Raw genomic sequence first — 19,553 nt, 5'->3', positions numbered from 1 at the left:
GCAGCTCTTGAGTCCAGTACTACTGTCTATGTGAAAACATTGTATAATGCATGTTGTGGCTCCAGAGGGAGCTACTCGAGTTAGAAAGGCCTTTGCAGTCCGTTCCTCATCTGTGCTTGAGGCTAGCATCTTCAGGCTACATTTGTGGGTAATGTAGATGCTAGGTTTTGAAGAACGTGTGGAATAAAAAAGATAATGTCTTTGATCTAAAGAGGTGGAGCACTCTTTCAAGAGTTGGTTTACCTGGTCGTCATCGCTGTCTACTCCCTCCAGACTGATCGAGCTGTTCCTCTGAGCCTGATTCTGAGAGATGCAGATGAAGAGAGAGGAGAGAATAAGCGTTAGCAAGGCCATCTGCAGCCCATAACATTCAGGTGGACTGCAGAGCAGGACCTCATTCAGAAATATGTGTCACCATGACTGTGTGAAGACTCGTGTATTCAGGTGGACTGCAGGGCAGGCCGTCATCCTCAGACATGGTTCCAGCATCTTCTGTTCTCTTCACACACATGAGGGATGGAGGAGAGCCCAGTCTGATGGCCTGCTTCAGCTGAAGCTGCAGAACAACAAACAGAAATCAAATGATCAGGATCATAACAGATGAATAAGAACCAAAAACCTGGAGACATGGCCACACTTGATACTGCAGGAGGAAGTGAAAGTGTTTTTTCCAGGTTTTGTGTGTGTTTGGGTACTCAGACTTGGAAAGGAGCCAAGTCTGGCAGCCAGTTTCTACAGCTTTAGAAGAAGGTAACAAAGGTGTGTTTGAGTATGTATTGTTGTGTTTCACTGCTGTTACAGTTGGAAAATCCTCACTCGTGGAGAGTATGATTAACAGAAAATGACTTGTGAGTACAGGCAGCTGGCACTCAACACAGAGAGTGTTTATTTTAGGCCTTGTGTGTGTGTGTGTGTGTGTGTGTGTGTGTGGGAGGTATCACAGAAACTCAAACTACCAGTTACGTGTTGCCCTGTAACAGACACTCAAGGACTCATTTACTCAGGTACAAAGCAAACACTGGACAATACAGCTTTTCTTTCGCCAGTCTGGACGCTGACACACATTAAGTCCTTGACGGAAAGGCTTTGACCGCTGCAGATGTCAATGTTAATATTTCAGTGTAGTTACAGTAACTGTGAAACATCTAGAAACAGAGAGGGGCTCCAGCTAAAATACAGCAGTAGCTTATCTCACCATTAGCAGCTGTGGTTGAAAGCTCAACTTACAGTACATGAAATTCAGTTGAATTTTTGTATTACAGTGCAAAATGTTGTGTTATAGACGTATATCTTTATACTTCTGTTGTGAGATAGAAGCACATGAATATGACCTGATTCAAGATTGTAAATAATGGCATGTTTATGACCAGCAGAAAACAAGCTAACATTAGCAGGATATGCTAGCAAAGCCATTCCATGTCAAATCTAGTTAGCTACCAGTGCAAGATCCCATTGCGTCTGGTGTTATGAGCTGATCTATGATATGATCTATGATCATGATTTGAAATATGATTTAACAGTAAAATGAATATAAAAAATTATTTAAAAAAATATTCCACATATTTTGTGGCAGGTCAAACATTTCTTTAAGGTGTGGGATTTCATTTGAGGGGTTTGGACTAATGACCTCCAGGGTATGATCTAGCTGGAAGTATCTACAAGCTAACACCAACATAACACAACACAAGCCACATGTTATACACACTTTACAGTGTTGCACTATGCATTATGTTCTGGAACAACCTCAGTCTGCTTATCAAACACACAATATCACATCGTCTTCAGTTTGTTTTCCACAGTAAATTCAGTTTATTCAAATCAAGTCTTATTTCTATAATCTACATACTTGCAATTGTGAAATTCTTATTCTTAACGTACTGATTATTACTGCCTGTGTCTTTCTGTCTGTTGGCTCTTGTACACACTATGCCATTGCTGTCTCATGTGCAAACAGACCCGAGCTTTCTCTGTATTTTAGCTGCAGGAGAAAGAGTTCCTTCTTAGCAAACACTCTTAAGAGGTTGTTCAATTGTCACTGATTGCAGATAGCTTCGGTCCATCTGTCTGGGTCTCATGTCTTCCCATTTTAGTTTGTTGTTTTGCGTCACCCCGTCCGTCCTCTTGCTTTGACAGATTCTTCAGTTTCTCCCTCTCTTTGTGATGCACATCAGCTTTGCCTGTCTGACTAAATATACAGCAGATCAGCTGGTACTGCTCTGTCTCTCTCTGTCAACTGCTTCATTGATAAATACCACATGACAGCTGAGACCAGCATGGGGTCATAGGCATTCTCTCTCCCAAACACACAGATTGTGATTATTTGTTCATTATTCCTGATTAACCTGCAGTCAAATTCTCTTTTATTCTAGCCCATCTGTGCAGGCAGGTCAGAGGTCAGGGTCACTACGCCATCCGCGATTTAATGTGGAATTACCTGTAGTGATTTCACTTTCCCATGAATGCTGTCCTGAGATGCCCCCAAAGCCTCGTTAGCCTCGGATGAGTCCGAAACAAAGACCGAGTCATGTGACAAGGCCTTGCTGCCCAGGCTGATCTTTGACCTTTAGAGAAACAGGAAGAGGAAGAAATAAACAAAGCAGAAAGTGATGTTTCACAGATTCTAAAACAAACAAACAAAATAAGGAGAAATGGATGCTGGGAAGCCCTGAGGGGTCACTTGTTTAAAACAAATACAGGTGACAAACAATTTTTCTTTCATTTCTCTCTTTTTACCGAAGAAACCAATTTAAAATAAATCAATATTCTCTCTTTCTGTTTTGTTGCTACGTCCTGCACAAATCTCCCCTAATGATTATGAGGAGGGACACAGAATGGCTTCAGTAAAATTTGAGCACATATATCCTTTGAAACAATGAGGAAAAGTCAAAGGTAGACAGGCAGGAAGTGGCACCGCTTAGAGAAACAAAGGAAATTAAGACTGTTCACAGGAAGACACATTCCACTACTTGTTACAATAACAGGAAGCCATGAGCTCCAAGTGAGGAAGAACAGGAGATGAATGTTAAAACACCATCTTCCTTTCTTGAATTGTCTGCCTTTCGCACAAGAGGAGATATTTATCTAAATAGACAAATTAGACAGAAACACAATACTGAGCTTCAGGAAAATGACCGGTGGCTGTTTTTTTTGGTGAACCCCTTAACAACCCCTTGTGGTGGACAATAAGTGGCTGCTGAGTAAAATACTGGAGAAAAACAAGGTGATGTTGCCAACATGTGACTGGATTCATATTTCATTGGGGTGGGTTAATTCGCCTTAAGGACCTGCAAACCCACCAATATGATTGAATTAGCTTTGGTTTAATTTTCCCATGATAGACTAAATACTCTGATGAAGACTTTTCTTTCCTGACAAGAACACAACTATGGAGGAAAACACTAAAAGATTTTCATGAAAGCCAAAAAACTGCAAGCAATTTTCAACATTTTGAGATAAAATGTGCTGTATGTATAACAAAACTCACAAAACTGTCATGGAAAGAATCCATGAGCTTAGATGAGGCATTCTGCTCTCCACTGCCTGGATCAGACTACATGATTCCAGCCTGAGATGATTTTCATGGCCGACCAATTAATAGTGTCAAGGTCAATCGTGAATGATAATCGGGCGTTTATACTCGTGTAGTGTGACATGCTAAATGAACTGTCGCTCAGAGTCTAGGATGCCCCACAACACCGCGACCAAAAGACTACCATTTCAGAATATTTATCTCTTGACTCGTCTAGTGTGACATCTCCCGCAACATGTTCCTGAGCATTTACCAATCAGGTGCTCTTTCCAGAGTGCATTCAGGTAACCATCACAGTGCATTTACTGAGGTGTTTTTGAGATGCAAAATGTAGCAAATAACAAACCGCTAACCAAGCATTTCCAAAAGAACCACAAAGACGCATTTGAGTCTTGCGTCAATGCTTCAATGAAAGAGCTGCAGTCCCAGTTAACGAGTGTTTCTGATCTGTGTCTGATCTTACCCAGAGCCCTTATCCTTCTCTGATCGAGTGAGCGTGTTATTCTCGGATGCTTTGCTGACATTGTCGCTTGATTGGCTGGCTTTAAGCCCGGCGTCTGCTCCTGCGGCTGGTGGATCCTTTCTCTTCTTCCTGGCAAAGAACTTTTTAAACGTCTGGAACTTGGACTTCTTCTTTCCTGTGAAGACAAATGAGAAAAGAGAGAAAGAAAGACATTTATGGAAACAGGTTTAACCCCCCGCATGGTCTCCTTCTCCTGACAGCACCACAGTGGATCATAACAGCTAAGTGCACAGTGATATATTAATGAGAAAATTACACACACAGCATCTTTACACATGGCCCTCATGTGAACTCCATTTGAGAAATTAGCCCTGTGCTGGCTGTAAAAGCTCGGATAGGCACCCCAGGACAAACTGCACACAGAGACTGATGTGTGTTTACACAGAGACGTACATGAAGACAACACACACTCTTGTACTTGTAAACCCCCCCAGTGAGCCCACCTCTGTAAGCACTGCAGTGGAAAAACTCAACAACTCTTTTATAACTCCTTAAACAGCTACAAACTGCTTTCACTGCTTTCAGTCAGCAAGGCGCTCATCCAGGACATGAAATGCCCACAGGTCCTCTCTCTGGCTTTGTTTACACTTGGGGAAAACACATATGTTTTCATGCAAACCAAGTTTTTTTTCACGGAAAATGATCATTTTTAAAAACTCCGGCCAAAGTGGAGATTTCTGAAAACGGCGGCGTGTAAACAGGGTTAAACGGCGTTTTAGGTTCCGAAACGTCACAACATGCGACTGAAAATAATATGTTTACACTCGCGCCCATAGGTTTGGCATAGTCATGATGGCGCTCGACGGCGTATTTATCGGGGTTCATGTAAACAACAACATTGTTGAAAACGATGTTGTGTGCAGGATGTTATTTTTGAAAAAAATAACAATAATAATAATAATAATAATAAAATACCCTGCTACGTGTAAACGTAGGCTCTGTCCCACACTCAGCAGGGCCGTGGGCTGTCTCAACATGTCGTTCTCTATGCAAGTCAAATAGTCAGTTATTAAGAAAGATGCGAGTCCTGATCCTTGTGTTTTATTAACAAAACTGAAGCCACATTTAGACCAACTTTTGCCCTGTGTGTAAAAATGTGTAAAAATGAGACCTATCCAGTAACAATGACCAATTGGATACATGCAAGCAAACTACTTTTTATTTGGCATCAAAAACACAGGTTTTTTTTTTACTGTTTACCAAACCACCGTGCAGGACTTCGGCATCTGGAACACCTTTAAACTCACGGATCTGTTCCTGAAACTGGACTTCCTCTATGTATTTCATGTGTGCCTGGCGCCAGAAGCGACACGTAAGGCTATATTTAACTCAATTATGCTTTGAATTTAATGCTAATCAGCAGGCTAACATCCACATGATGACAATGCTATCACTGTTTTGCAAGTATGATGTTCACCGTGTTCACAGTCTTAGTTTATCAGTTTAGCATGTCAACATGTGTTAATTAGAACCAAACACAAAGAACAGCTGAGGCTGATGAGAAAGTCATTAGTTTAGCAGTAAGTCACAAAAACAGTCACCACAGAGAGACACATCCTCACTGCTACAAAAACTAATGTGAAGCATCTCCAGTGGACAAATGATCCAAATGTACGGCTATATTAATCCCAGAGACTGAACAGTGTTGAGACACAAAACACAGAGAAATGTGGGAAGAAAGAACCGTGAAACAGCCTGAAGACAAACAAAACAACTGTGTGAATGCTTTAGGAGAGAGTTAAAAAAAGGCACGTTCCTTTTATACGAGCTGTGTCATTTTTGTCCTTCACCCTGTGGGGAATCCTTGAGCATTCCTCCCTTTCTCTAAAAATATGCTTTCTGGTTGCAGCTAAAACACAGCTGAAAAATGTCAGGCATCTAAGCCTGGTACGAAGGCCAGGATGCTTAACATCTCTGAGTCATTTGCTACAGAACATGTCACGATAAATGATTAGGCTTATTCATTTTATGTTATCGACTTTACATCACGCGTATGAGCAGCTTGCTTTCTTTTCCTTTCAGATCTTCTGTTTGTTATTTATAAATTTTATATGACACATTAAAAAAATATAACAGAGACCTAAACACAAGTCTTTTCAGCATAGAGTGCTAAATATAGCACCTGCAACACTAACAGAGATTAGATAATTTCATCCATCCATCCATTATCTATATATTATCTATATATCTATATCCCAGCTACAATGGGCGAGAGGCGGGGTACACCCTGAACCGGTCGCCAGCCGATCGCAGGGCCACATGCAAGGACAAACAAACATTCACACTCACACTCACACCTACGGACAATTTAGAGTCATCAATTAACCTAATGAGCATGTTTTTGGTCTGTGGGAGGAAGCCGGAGGACCCGGAGAGAACCCACGCATGAACAGGAAGAACATGCAAACTTCACACAGAAGGGCCCCGCCTGACCCGGGGATCGAACCGGCAACCTTCTTGCTGTGAGGCACGCGCACTACCTGCTGCGCCACCGTGCAGCCCTAGATAATTTCATTTTTCATCCAATTTCTGCGACAAAATGTTGGCTCCAAATTCTCCTCTCTTCTGTCTGGGCCTTGAAGTGAACTGCTGTATTTACTTGAGGAGCTTCCAAACTGCTTTTGATGACGCTTCAGAGGCCTTTCTGCACTGCCAAGATGAAAAATCAGGGGCAAACAGCCGCCGACTGCCATTTATTGTGCTATTTTAGGCACAATACACTATTAAGTTAAAGGTCTGCGCTCAGAGAGTGGAAAAAGGCCACTGCTTGAATGGAAGGTCAGGAGGGCTTTATGGCCATTGTAGGTCTGAGATACTGTTATTTCCCAATATACGTTCTTTCAATTACAGACACCACTACACGCATACACTCTAAATAACATCATGGGAATTTCAAGGTAGTCTAAGGTCAATATTAAAGGGGAAATGACCTCAGCTCACACAATGAGAAGACGTTGACCTTCGAAAAGGACACAGCGTCATGGACAGAGTGAGAGAGGAGGCGGCATGGCCATTATCAAGAAAGCTGGAGCGAAACTTCATTTAGTTATTTTGTCTCTGAAAGTGATGCTTTCATTTTCTTTTCCTCCTTCCAGGAGAGAAGGGGCGGGAAAGATGAGGATGTTGAGGAGATGGGGGGAGGATAAAAGCTCGGCAGTGTATATTTATGTACAGTTTAAGAGAACAGGTTGACGTCAGTATATCTGAGCTCTCAGCTGTATTGTCTCTGTGTAAGATTGTAATTAACAGTAACGGTGATCATGTATTTCAGCCCTGGCAGTAAACTTAGCATCTAAAAGTTTTTTTAGGGTCCTTCTTGAAAACACATGTCTCAGTCAGCCTCTCACAAAGACTGATGAGGCCCGACGTGAACACACACATTCAGAGGATCAAACAGTTCTGCTCATTTCACATGAGACGTTTCTGTATGTGCTGTTATCACTGGTTTGAAGAAGGTGGGGCTCAGTTTCAAAACTTTCAACACTGTCAATCAAATCTGATCAAACCCCACCCACGCAGTCCGGATGAAGCAGGTCCGCTGAGTTTTGCAATTCTCCCCCTTTTTTTTTAGGAAGTGCAAACTCACTTCACAAGAAAGGAAAGAGAAAGCTAGTTAGCCTAGCATGCTTGCATTAGTGCTGATACTGCATGCTCTTTGGTGTATTTTTGTGCTAGCATTAGCTTAGCTGTCTGTCTTTAATGGGTCCGATTGTGGTGAAATCACATCCATGATGAACACTGATGTTCATGTAATTCAAATTTATTCTCACGAGTACAAAAGTCAAAATAACATCAAGGTTATCTATACTGATTTTCTTGCAATATCAGTGTGGCTTTAATAAACATTACCCACAGATGTGTTTTTCTAAACTCTAACTTTGCTTATTTACAGCATCACGTCTTGAATATCTAACGCTGTAGGTAAATACTTCAGATCTAAAACCGACCACTGAGCTCAGACTGCAGATTCAGTTCAAACACGGGACATTCTGCCAGGCGCCAATCAGAGATAAGCTGTCTGTCTGGCACCGTCACTGGGTTAACACCAGCAGACTGACATGAATGACAGCTGACATGAATGGCAGACTCCATGATCTGTGGAGTCACGCCTGACAAACAGAAGTGGCTCACCAAACGGGGTACTAATGGTCCGTTTCCTGCAACAAGCTCCACATATTAGATGTTCACTTTAATGTCAGAAGAGGACTTCGTTTACACCTCGTCTACAGCTCAGGCATGAGAGGCCATTTCCACTTTGTTGGACTGTGGACGTGTGCTCATGTTCTCTGACCTCCCAAAGCACTTTGTCTTTGTTGCCGTTATATCAGCAGCATATGTGCTAGCCATCTGTATAGACAGTGTGCGTCTGTGTTTTGTGTGTGTGAGAGAGAGATGATGATAGCTTTCTCTGTTCCTTCATTTCCTGCCAACAGCAGCAGGGAGATCTGCACTGTTAAAGCTGGCCTGATCTTCCCTGCTGTGTGTCTGTGTGCAAACTCTCAGCTGATAAGACGTAGACGTTCATATACTGCTATCCACCCAATTGCGACACTAATATAGTTTGTTATTTTCATCCAAGGTAGAAACCATCCTGACTTATTAACACATGCAGAGTTTGAGATGTTTCCATTAAAATCTACCACTTTTGAAGAGAGACCCCAGAGATTTACCAACTGAACACCAATTATTTCCTGATCAAAACCTAAAGAAATCTCCGCCTGATATACTTCAGTGTTCTTTGGTCTAAAACATGTCAAAGTATAGTTGGGAGGATAAAGCTACCAAAATAAAAGCCAAAAGAAAGTAAGGACTACAGCTTTTGTATTTTAAGCAGTTTTACTCCTGTTTAATGTCTATTTGTATGTTGATGAGTTTCACGTATGGTACTGCTGGAAAATCTTAAATTTTACTAAAATATACAAACTTGCCTGTCCATCATGAGCAATGTCACTGCAATACAAGTTCATTTAGTCTTGAAGGTCCCAAATTTTGAAATATTCAAATATTAATTTAATAAACTGAGCTGTTTCATTTTCACAACATGAATGATCTTTTCATGGTTGTGGTCACATTGGTCAGAGGGTTTGTGTTTGTATGAAAGAAAGTCTGGGCAGAAAACATGATCAAGGGTCATTATGGCATCATGGTCCAATGTTTCGCTTTGAGGAATCACATGAAACCTTTCAACATTTCATCAAATTGCTACCTGAGCACTCTTCCATGACCTCAGCAGGCTCCTGATTGGCCATCACATCTGGAGGTCCTGATGCCATGGCAGCACTGTCACTGCTGTGAGACAGAGAGAGACACTGATGAGCAAAACTGTTCCTCAAATGAACGTTTGTGAAGTCATTTAATGATAACATGACTAATCGGATCGATTCAAACTGTTTGTGCAACACCGACAAATTCCAGAGAAGGTCAAGGTGAGAGAGGACGCTCATGCTTCCATGACAACAAAGCATATCACTTTTTTAGGAATCTGGGAAAATGTAATGAACGCACTCATTAACTCCCCAACCCTTCATTTTTCTTGGGCTTGTCCTGAGCACAGCTGCTCAAGTCCAAAACATTTGACTGGATGAACTTCTCTGGGTTCCAGCTCTTCTGTCTGATGTGTGGGAAAGGACAGACTGTCATTTACCATGAGATCCTGTCAGATCCTGTCGCACTGACAGGACAATTAATCATTACAAATAATAATGTAGTGACAGTTGCTGGGCCACTGTGCTTAAAATTCCTGCTTCTGTGTGATGGCTGGTATGATAATTAATGTAAATAAACAGACTCTTCACTGGCAGCTGTAAATAAAAGCTAAAATGTATTAATCATACATACAGTCTCAGAGCTGGAATATGGAAGAAACCTTGACGTTTACTTGTTGTCCTGTTTGTGAGAGCGAGAGACAGATTCACTAAAAACAACACTCAATTCAGAGAATGAATTGGTAATATGAGAGCAAGATTTTCTTTCTCCATGACACCTTCTAGGCTCTGTAACTGTGTGGCTGTATTTATCTTAATCTGCCTCTATCTCCTTATATCGCTCATATGCCAGCCTGACCACTTGGAATGTGATCAGGCTCGCTGGATTACAACGTGATTAAAGTCCCATTTGGGAGTGTCATGACTTCGACTAAAAGTGGCTTGGCAAGGGCGGGTGGCCGAATCTGAAATCAGAAAGGACTGCACAGACAGAGCGAGTTCACTCTGAAGGATGACACAGTCGTCTGCAACAAGCCACAGCCATAGAAAACCTGTCGGATAAACTCCTCATTTCATCATCACTGATCTATTTCTTCGTTCCTTTAAAGCTGAACACATGTAGTGCTCCTCAAAGTGCTGAGACTAACTTCAATTTGCTATTTAAACGTGTTCTACTCCTCGCCTTCATGTTTCACTTCAGCGCGTCAGTCTGCAGCCGGTCTCCAGCTCAGTCCTTCACTACAATCCAAACAGTCTCAACGGAGGCATCTCAGCTATGTATCCAGTGCTCTGCTCTGCCTTCCCCTCCTGCCAGCTGAAACGCTCACCTCTTAGCACCAGCAGATGCCCAGCAACCCCCAACACAAACTCAAACAGACGTGAAATCACATTACAAACCGATATCTTGTTATTGCTCTCATTGTGCGTCAGCATGGAGGTCATTAACTTTGCTGCAGTATCACACAATCAGATACATTTCCATATCACAATCAGATGTGTCACTGTCGATGCCAAGTCCCAGTTTCTTTTTGAGCTTTTAAATCACTTCAGTCTATTTCACAGGACTCTTCGTGATCCTTGTCCAACAGACAGGAAGTTGGAGGCCATGTGGGAGTTCAGCTCCAGCATGCTGAACCAGTTAGCTGCTCTCTCACACAGCAGGACCATTAACTCACTAAGTTTTACATGACTCTCTATTCTAGACTCAAATCTAATTAACTTACGAGGTTTCCTGCCTAGTTTGGCAGGAAGTTGATTTTCAGTAAACTGATATCTCAGAATAATTGTGCTGTGTCACCATTAATTTGGTGCAGTTATTTTCATGAATCTATGGACGTCTCGAGAATAGGATTTCAGGAGGGGACATGGGGAAATGTTTTCTTCAGCCAAACTTCATAAAAGTATCTCAGGAACTCTACTTTTACAACAGATGACAATGAGCTTGAAGCCATGCAGCCTCCAAACAGCTGTGATGGGCTAGTACCATTCAGTACAGATGTGCAATACCCAAGAGTGGAAAGAAGTCCAAAGAACTATGAAACCTGTCTGCTTAATTCATCACTGGTCTGAGTAACATGTTTTCATTTCTTATTTTCATGTTGTTTGATTGATCTGTCAGCCGCCTCAGAAATATCTCTACAGCTATTGGATGACAGGAAATTTCACACAGACAGTCATGATCTCCAGAGGATGAATTGTAATAACTGATGATCATTTGACTTTTTCTCTTACGACTTATGAATAATTAATGTGTAAATACGTAGAATACTTCAGACTATACTGTACAGAACCTTGTATAATCTCACAGGACATTATGGAAAGTCAGAACAGATTGACTTCAAGGGAAAATGCAGGTTCCACAAGGGCCATGGAAAATCTTCAGAACAATAATCATGAATGTATTATGTTTTGTTTTCTTATTTGTACAAACAAGGACCAAACTTTACTTTGTGTACATCCAGAACCTCATTATATGCTCTACATGCAAAACCTCAGACTGACCCACAATAGAATTAAATGAAATACAAGCAATTAGTAAAAATAAATGTCAAACATTTTAAGAGGAATACTGTTACATGCTGGTTAGAAAAAAAAAATGCAAAATTACATTGCATGTAATTGAAAGGATTGCAGTATTTTCATGGATTGAAAAATTCCCCATACGTTTGCTAAAATGATTCCATCTATCCAAAATAAAATTTCCTTCTCTAATATAGAGGAATGATTAAAGCAGATGCCTAAAAACTACTAACTACTATCTAGTAATAAGACATCAAATCAATATGATTTTAAGCCTCAAATGTCACATAACTGATGACCATGGGATGAAGTCAAACAGATAAAATAGTTTGTAGCCAACATGGATGAGAAGTTCTTAAAGCACTACAGGGAACGTCATAATATGTGTCCACGTCAACAACGTCTGAGCAAACTCCATCTGCTGATGAAGACCATGTGGTGTACGGCTCCAGGATAAGATAGCAAAATATATATTTTAATATGGTGGAGAATTTATTGTCATTTATTTTTAGAAAGTTTACAAGACATCCCTGTTCTCCACGTTTGCCGTTGGTTTGAACAGGTTGATCCTCTCCGCGAAAGAAGCAGCTGGAGAGTCTCTCGTCAACTGTGTTTACAGTCATTTGTAGTTTAGAAACAGATGGAAAATTCCTGAGGGTTTGTTGACGTGTGGAGGGCCTTTCGTCAGTACTACCATTACATAACCCTCAGCCATCATCTTCACCTTAAGCCTGGTTACAGTCATCACCGTCACCACCTTCACCTTTCATCATCATCTACGGCAGAAAGACACAATTGAACTACTCTATGATATGGTTTCTTTAACAAACAGCAATTTAATATTTAGCTTATTTATTATTGAGCAGCGACCAGTTCAGGGTGTACCCCGCCTCTCGCCCATTGACAGCTGGGATAGGCTCCAGCCCCCCTGCAACCCCAAAAGGGATAGTCTGGTATAGACAATGGATGGATGGATTATTGAGCAGATAAGAGGACATTACATAGGCTTACATTCATTTCCTGGAGTCTTTACCCTGACCATAACCCAAATCTTCACCCTAAAATTGAATGATTTACATTATGTGGACATCCCCAAAAGGAAGGCCAGTCCCCACAGCATGACATGATGTGATGTCAGGAAACAATGAAGCATCAGGGAGAGAAGGGAAACCGATCTAAACACCTGAAAACACCACCACAGGACTACATGTTCTATCAACAGGTGAGGAAACTGAACACACCACAACAGGCCAAAACTGAAGTACTGACATCACTGAGTTCAACCTATAAACAAGTATATACGTGAAATGCTAAACTGAGTAAAGAAACCTGATTAAGACACTTTTTGAAATTCAAAATGACATTTAGTATCCTGTAAAAATGAACCGCTGGGAACATTACAGCTGATACAAATACTACAGCTACTTTAAAGGAATAAGTCATTGCGGACAATAGTCCTGTTCTTGGTTTGAGTTATGAGAAGATCGACAGCACTCTCATATCTGTGAGTCACGGAGCTGAAGCTGGCAGGCAGTTAGCTCAAGTTAGCACACAGACTGGAAGCATGAGGAAACAGCTGCCTAACCCTGTCCAAAGTTAAAAACAAGTTAAAAAAAAGACTGAACGAATACATGTACATGGTGTCCCGATGGTTTACTCCGAACATAGACAGAAATCGAAGTTATCTGCTGCTAACTGACTCTCAGCTCTAGCTTCATACATACAGACGGAGGTATGTACAGATATGAATGTGGTATCAATCCTCTCATCTTTTTCTTGGCATGAAAGTGAATAATGATATTTCCCAAATGTCAAACCTTTAATTTTAAGACCAATTGCAACTTTCTGTTAACATGGAAAGTGCAGGGGCTTTGAGGGTTCAGTTATGTTGATAGAACAAATGTAAGTTTCTTATTTCAAACCACTGACAAGTTCAAGATCTGATGGTCAGAGGGCAAAAAGACTGACCTGCGCCCACTTCCAAAGCCAGCTCCCCAAGGTGACATCCTCCGCTTCATCTATGAGAAGGATGGAGGGATGACGGGGGGAGGAGAGGGAGGAGGAAAACAGAAAGACAGGCAGAGGGAAAGATTTGAGAGGAGAAGAGAGCAACAACAGGACAGGGGACGGAGAATTATAGATGAGAGGATGAGCAGAGGAGACGTGAAATAAAGAGCAAGGGGGAGTGAAAGACAGTAAGAGCGAGGGGAGACAAACACAAGTCAGAGGGAGGGAAGGGGTCAAAGAGAGGGGTTGTGGGAAAGAGCAGCATGAAAGGAAAGAAGAGCCAGTTAGATAAACAGACGAATATTAGGACGAAGAGAGGGACAAAAGAGAAAACAGACTTACAGTAAACACAGAGAAGTTGCTGTGGAAAGCAGTGGTGTGGTTTTCAACCAAAGATGGTAACAAGGCCTTAGTGAAACAATATTCTCACCCACACATATTAAAACAAGCAAACAAATGGCTTGAAAAGGGCTTAGCGACAGAAAACTCTGACGGAGAAGAGAAAATAAATCTAGAATAGCTCCATTCCAGCGCAATGGCCATATTTTCCAACCAAAGTCTCCTGAAATGATGAGTATTTTTCCATCCACATTTAAATACTGAGAGACAAACTGATAAGTTTGAAATGTAATGTTACAGCAGGCTTCATTATCCAGTGCTGGAAGCTACCACGTGATTTCAGACTTCGCAATGAGCCAAACAATTGAATCATCCAGAATATTGAAGCACTTATTTGCAAAGGTAAAACCTGTCTCAGATAACCCACTCCTATTGGACACTGCAGCTACTTGCCTGCATGAGCTAGCTGATACTGATGTCAAGTTTATACCTGGTACATGTTTACAGCAGACTCCTCCTTCCTGTACAATCTCATTCCACTGCATCTGAGTTTGCAAAGTACAGTATATCACAGGTCACAATACATCTATTGGTTCATCCATTGTTCAGCCCATTGCCAGTGAGCTCCAACTGCACCCCAACGACAGCACTATGTTCACAGTCTGCACCTGGGCATGTACTGTAAGTAAAAAGGTTACAAGTAGTATTTCTGTGCCCTAAACCAACCAACAAATGTTTTTAAATACGGACATGATGCGTTCATAATCAATAATTATTGAGAGACTCAGTGCCGCTGATTGAGAGGTGTTTCTAATATTCTGTCATCTTTATGAAAGGAAATGAGCAGGACAGAATAGAAAGCCCCTCTCAGACCTGCAACCCTTTAAGTTAACCTGATGGCAATTCAACATGTTGCTCGGTTACTATGTCAGACCTGGTGACATTTCTGTATCACACTGAACACGGCAGAAGTCTGAACTGAATGTCCTTGGATGGTTGAAGGATGCAGCAGAATGAGGTAGAACATGCACAGAAAGAGATTAAATGTGTGTCTTGCCTCGTTGCCTCCTGCTTACATGGGAAAAGAAAAGACGTTCTTGAGGAGATTCTTCACATATGTGATTAGTCTATAGAAACTCATTGTCCACCCACAGTGTGACTGGGGCAAAGGTTAGACCACAGCAATAAACTGACCAACAATCTCTCCCTAGAATTTCAATATTCAGTCAATGATGCAACTCTTTGCCATCTTCATGATATTTTTATCTCACCACAATTATCTCTCTCTATGAAGCCAGCCATGTATCCATGTCTGAAAAGTGGTTCAGGGTTTGGTTTTATAGCTCCGTTAACAAAATATAACATATAAACTAGATCATGCAGTGAAACATCATCTTACACTTTAACATGTTAGAGAGGGAGTGGAAACCTTATAAATCTGTGGAGAGTCTTTTCTGAAGCCATATTTCACAGACAGCATAACATTTAACGAGCTGCAGCTCCCTCTTTACTTTATATTCTCATATACAAGAACAAGTTACATCATTCTGGAGATCTGACCTTGTTATTTTGTAAAATGCAAACAAAAGCAATCTTGGTGCCTTGATTACTTTTTTTTTTTCAGGCTATTTAACGAATGTTTTCTTTCAGAACGCTTTTACATGATATGAGTTTTCCAGTTTGCAGTGTTCTGTGACACTTTTCTGGCAGCTGTATATGAACTTGGTTTTATTTAAAATACTAATCCTTCTGCAGCGCTGTACTGCCTCTAAACACTCCGGCACACCATGAGCTGTATTTGGAAACCACCAAGTGTGTGTGTGTGTCTGTGCATTAGTGAGGGAGAGCAACAGAAATAGGGAGTGTGTGTGTATCAGCCTCATTACGTAACAATGGATTAGCACGTAGAGGTATTCAGAGCAGTAGGGGGTCTGCCTTTATTAGCCTGATGAAATAACCTCAGTAGCAGCCACATACAGTAAGCACGCACACAGACACACACAGACACACACACAGACACACACACAGACACACACACACACACACACACACACACACACACACACACACACACACACACACACACACACACACACACACACACACACACACACACACACACACACACACACCTGACTGCCATGCCATCTGCTGTAAACTCAGTCTTGTCCAGCTGATGTAGATAGAACAGAATCCATGAGTGGACTGAACAGCCGTCACCTGGAACCAATTCTGATTAGCAACGGAGAAAATAGTGTAAATGCAAGTTAGACAGGAATTTGGATAAACACAGGCGAGAATGATCCGTGGTAGAAATGACCGCTGAGCTCTTTTCTCTTAAATGACTGTAACATGACTTTGTCCACGGGGGTCTTGTCCTTCGGTCGTAAAGAAAAATCCAATCTAGTTCAGCCTTAATCTCTCAGTGGAACCAGTGTTAGCAGACACGTTGCACCACGAGCAATTTGTGCTGACTAATTGGCTCGTCTGCACCATTAGATGTCTGACTGCCATGACTGTAAAGATCATATGGATTCTTGGCTCAAAATCTAATTATTTAATATTGTCAATAACCCTCTTCATGATTCTTAAACCATCTCTCTGTACACAGGCACATGGATCTTCTTGTCTATAAGGGATAACCTAATCTAGTAAGACTTCTATAGTTGGTCCCATACTGGACTTTGAGCTTTTACGACACAAATCCACACCACTCCAGTCCTAATCCTTCTGTACCACCAACACTATGCTGGGCTAATATGGACCTGATTACATTACCACAGCAATTAGGGACCACAGAGAAAGAGATTTACAACAAATCAGCAGCAGGCGAGAGAGAGGCTATGCTTAGAAAAGCACAAATGTACTGCATACAGCAGCTTTTAATGCAGATATTTTGACACTGTTGGCACGCAAGTACTGAAATCTGCCATCCAGTTTCAGCGGTGCTAACTGTGACTACTCCAACAAATGTATGTAAAGTTTCCCCCCTTAGATAACATGATTAAATTACAGTACCAATTTCCCGTTCTCTGACTGAACAAACCCCTCAGCTGTGTGGCTGTACACAGTAAACGCAGAGCTAAACCGAAGTCATGTGAGAGCTGTTAGAGCGGAATGAGCTAATACCGTTTATGAATGAAATTCTGTTTTCTATCATACAATCCATCCGCTGAAGTAGGGCCGCTCATTCACACACTGTCAGTGCAGGTTTTAAATGCTTTGCAGACTCCAGTATTATGTAGAAAAATAAGCGATTTGTTCATTTTGATGCCTTACGCAGTGAGAACAAACTCACATAGAAATCTAAAAGGATCAGGATGTTTGAAGTGGTGATCGCTGTGAGGGTTCTTCGGTGTTTCCCTTTGTGGGATGCACAAATCTAGACTGCTGACTCTTTGGCTTCAACATTCGGTGTCTTATTTCAGTAGGAAGCATCACCTCAATATATCACTGCATGGAATCCATGTGGGAGACCTAAAGAGACCAGTCAAAGACTTATTTCGAGGTACTTGGCCTTAGAACTCGAGAATCTATTCCCCACGTTTGCGACACAAAAACAAGTCCTTAACTTGACTCTGAGCCTACAGAGAGGAGATGAGAGGCGTAGTGGAGGGAGCGCAGATGAATTGGCCTCAGTAATATGATGTTAGTGGATCTATGACGAGCCGCAAACCTTCAATTTCCACAGGGAGAAAAAAGGCAGATGCAGAAAGGAATCAAAAAAGAATTGCGAGGGAGTAGGAGGATTTTTCCAGTCAGCTGAAATGATAAACTTGGCTGAGCCACTGAGCACGGATATAGCTATAGAAAGACATGTTGTATATACAGACAAAAGCGGCATGCATATAAACTTCAAAGTGTGTACACAACAGAAAGTCTGTGCCATATGCAATTTGAGCAGGTGTACATTTCTAGCACGCCATTATCATATGTTTAAAACTAGAGAGAAATCATCTTTGTCTGCCAACCGGTCAAGCTGCATTTACATCCATGTCTGTCAACATTCATTATATATGCAGTGAAGACTTTGAAGGAATTTAATTCTCACTATATTGACATGTGTGACTCCAGAGAACAATGAGAAACATGCTGTCTTCACTTACAGACTGTCTTTACAGAGGTTTTAGCAGAACACTATGATGAGGTCACAGTGACCTTTGAGCACCAAATTCTGATCAGTTCATCCTTGAGTTCAAGTGACCATTTGTCCCAAATTTGAAGAAAATCCCTCGAGGTGTTCCTGAGACACTTCCAGTGTCACAACCTGAGATTCTCGGTGACGTGCTGGAGGAACAGACAGCACGGACAATTGCAATGCAGAATGCAGAATGACATGAATAACAGGTTAAAAGGTGGAATGCTGCCTATTTTCTATAATTTTCTGATCATATGTGAATAAAAAAATGTTGACTCAGATCCAGAATGAGAACGGTCATCCTGAGCTGAAGGCAGCAGATAAAGACAAGCAGTCCTTCCTGGATGTCACTCATCCCTGTCCAGTCTCCACGCCGGCTGTTTCCTGCTGCCATCTTGTCACGTGTCTCTTTGCATGTTATTTAATTAAACATGAACAGTGCTTAAAAAAGGCATCATCGTCCCAGGATAAACATCTTTCACTCTCCTGTTACTCTCTCCCAACTTGTTAAATGCTTTAACATGCGTTTTTGTTATCGTCTCACCCATTTCCATTACTTGGAGGAGCTCAATTTGAGCCAAAGGGCCATAAAAGGATATGAGAAATATATAAAGAATGTGGCCAGATAACACAGCTCCACACCAACATGTCTTTGCTCCCTCCTCCCCTCTTTGTCTCTCCATTCTTTTTACCTCCTGTCTCATTATCTCACCATCCCTCCACTCTTTTTCTTTGTCTGTGTCCCTGTCTCTTGTCCAACCACACATACCTAACGGGGAACGTGGCCTTTAGAACTGTGGTATTTCCTCTTGACCCATTCAACTATTCAATGGCTGCATGGTCAGCAGGAGATGGGGACTACGAAGGAAATTAGTCATTTCACTTCAGTCCTGTCACTGTTACTTTGACTTTCTCATGCCTTGAAAAGCAAAAAAGATTTGAGCAACTGCATGGCCTTATCAAAAACATAACGACAGCACAGATACTACTTGTGTTTGTCTTTCTCTCTCTTTTCAGAACTTTCTGGGTTTGTCTTACCTGTATTTTAAGGTGCACAGTAGAGAGCTGATAGCTAACAAGGGGAGATGGAGACATGCAACACACCTCCCCAACTGGAATGGAACTGGGAAACATTTACATGACATAGCCAGTGTCCAAAACTCAAAGGCCACCAAGACCTCTACAGTGTGTTATTTTTAATAATGGCACAGATCAGAAGGGATTACGCTGCTTATAGCAAGGCCACGACACAAAGATCAAAACAGGAGATCTGGTCCCTTATATCTTGACATA

General features: G+C 41.5%; 1 protein-coding gene across 3 annotated transcripts in view; it reads right to left on the bottom strand.

Annotated features, from left to right (window-relative positions):
* Positions 1–19,553, bottom strand: part of LOC139330836 (caldesmon) — a 45,147-nt gene that overhangs the window by 10,924 nt on the left and 14,670 nt on the right. For 2 of the 3 annotated variants that reach the window (XM_070961957.1, XM_070961958.1), the window contains exons 2-6: positions 9,259–9,341; positions 3,993–4,167; positions 2,435–2,561; positions 416–556; positions 244–303 (exon numbers count right to left, since the gene is read on the bottom strand). In XM_070961957.1, the coding sequence (XP_070818058.1) occupies positions 244–303; positions 416–556; positions 2,435–2,561; positions 3,993–4,167; positions 9,259–9,341 (586 nt within the window). Of the gene's footprint in view, positions 1–243; positions 304–415; positions 557–2,434; positions 2,562–3,992; positions 4,168–9,258; positions 9,342–13,744; positions 13,795–19,553 lie in introns of all 3 variants that reach the window. The other variant, XM_070961956.1, reaches the window with a different exon arrangement.

Source organism: Chaetodon trifascialis, chromosome 5, assembly GCF_039877785.1.
Source record: "Chaetodon trifascialis isolate fChaTrf1 chromosome 5, fChaTrf1.hap1, whole genome shotgun sequence".
In the NCBI taxonomy this organism is placed as follows: domain Eukaryota; kingdom Metazoa; phylum Chordata; class Actinopteri; order Chaetodontiformes; family Chaetodontidae; genus Chaetodon; species Chaetodon trifascialis.
The sequence above is the reverse complement of the archived record's forward strand: the minus strand, read 5'-3'. Positions and strand labels throughout refer to the sequence as shown.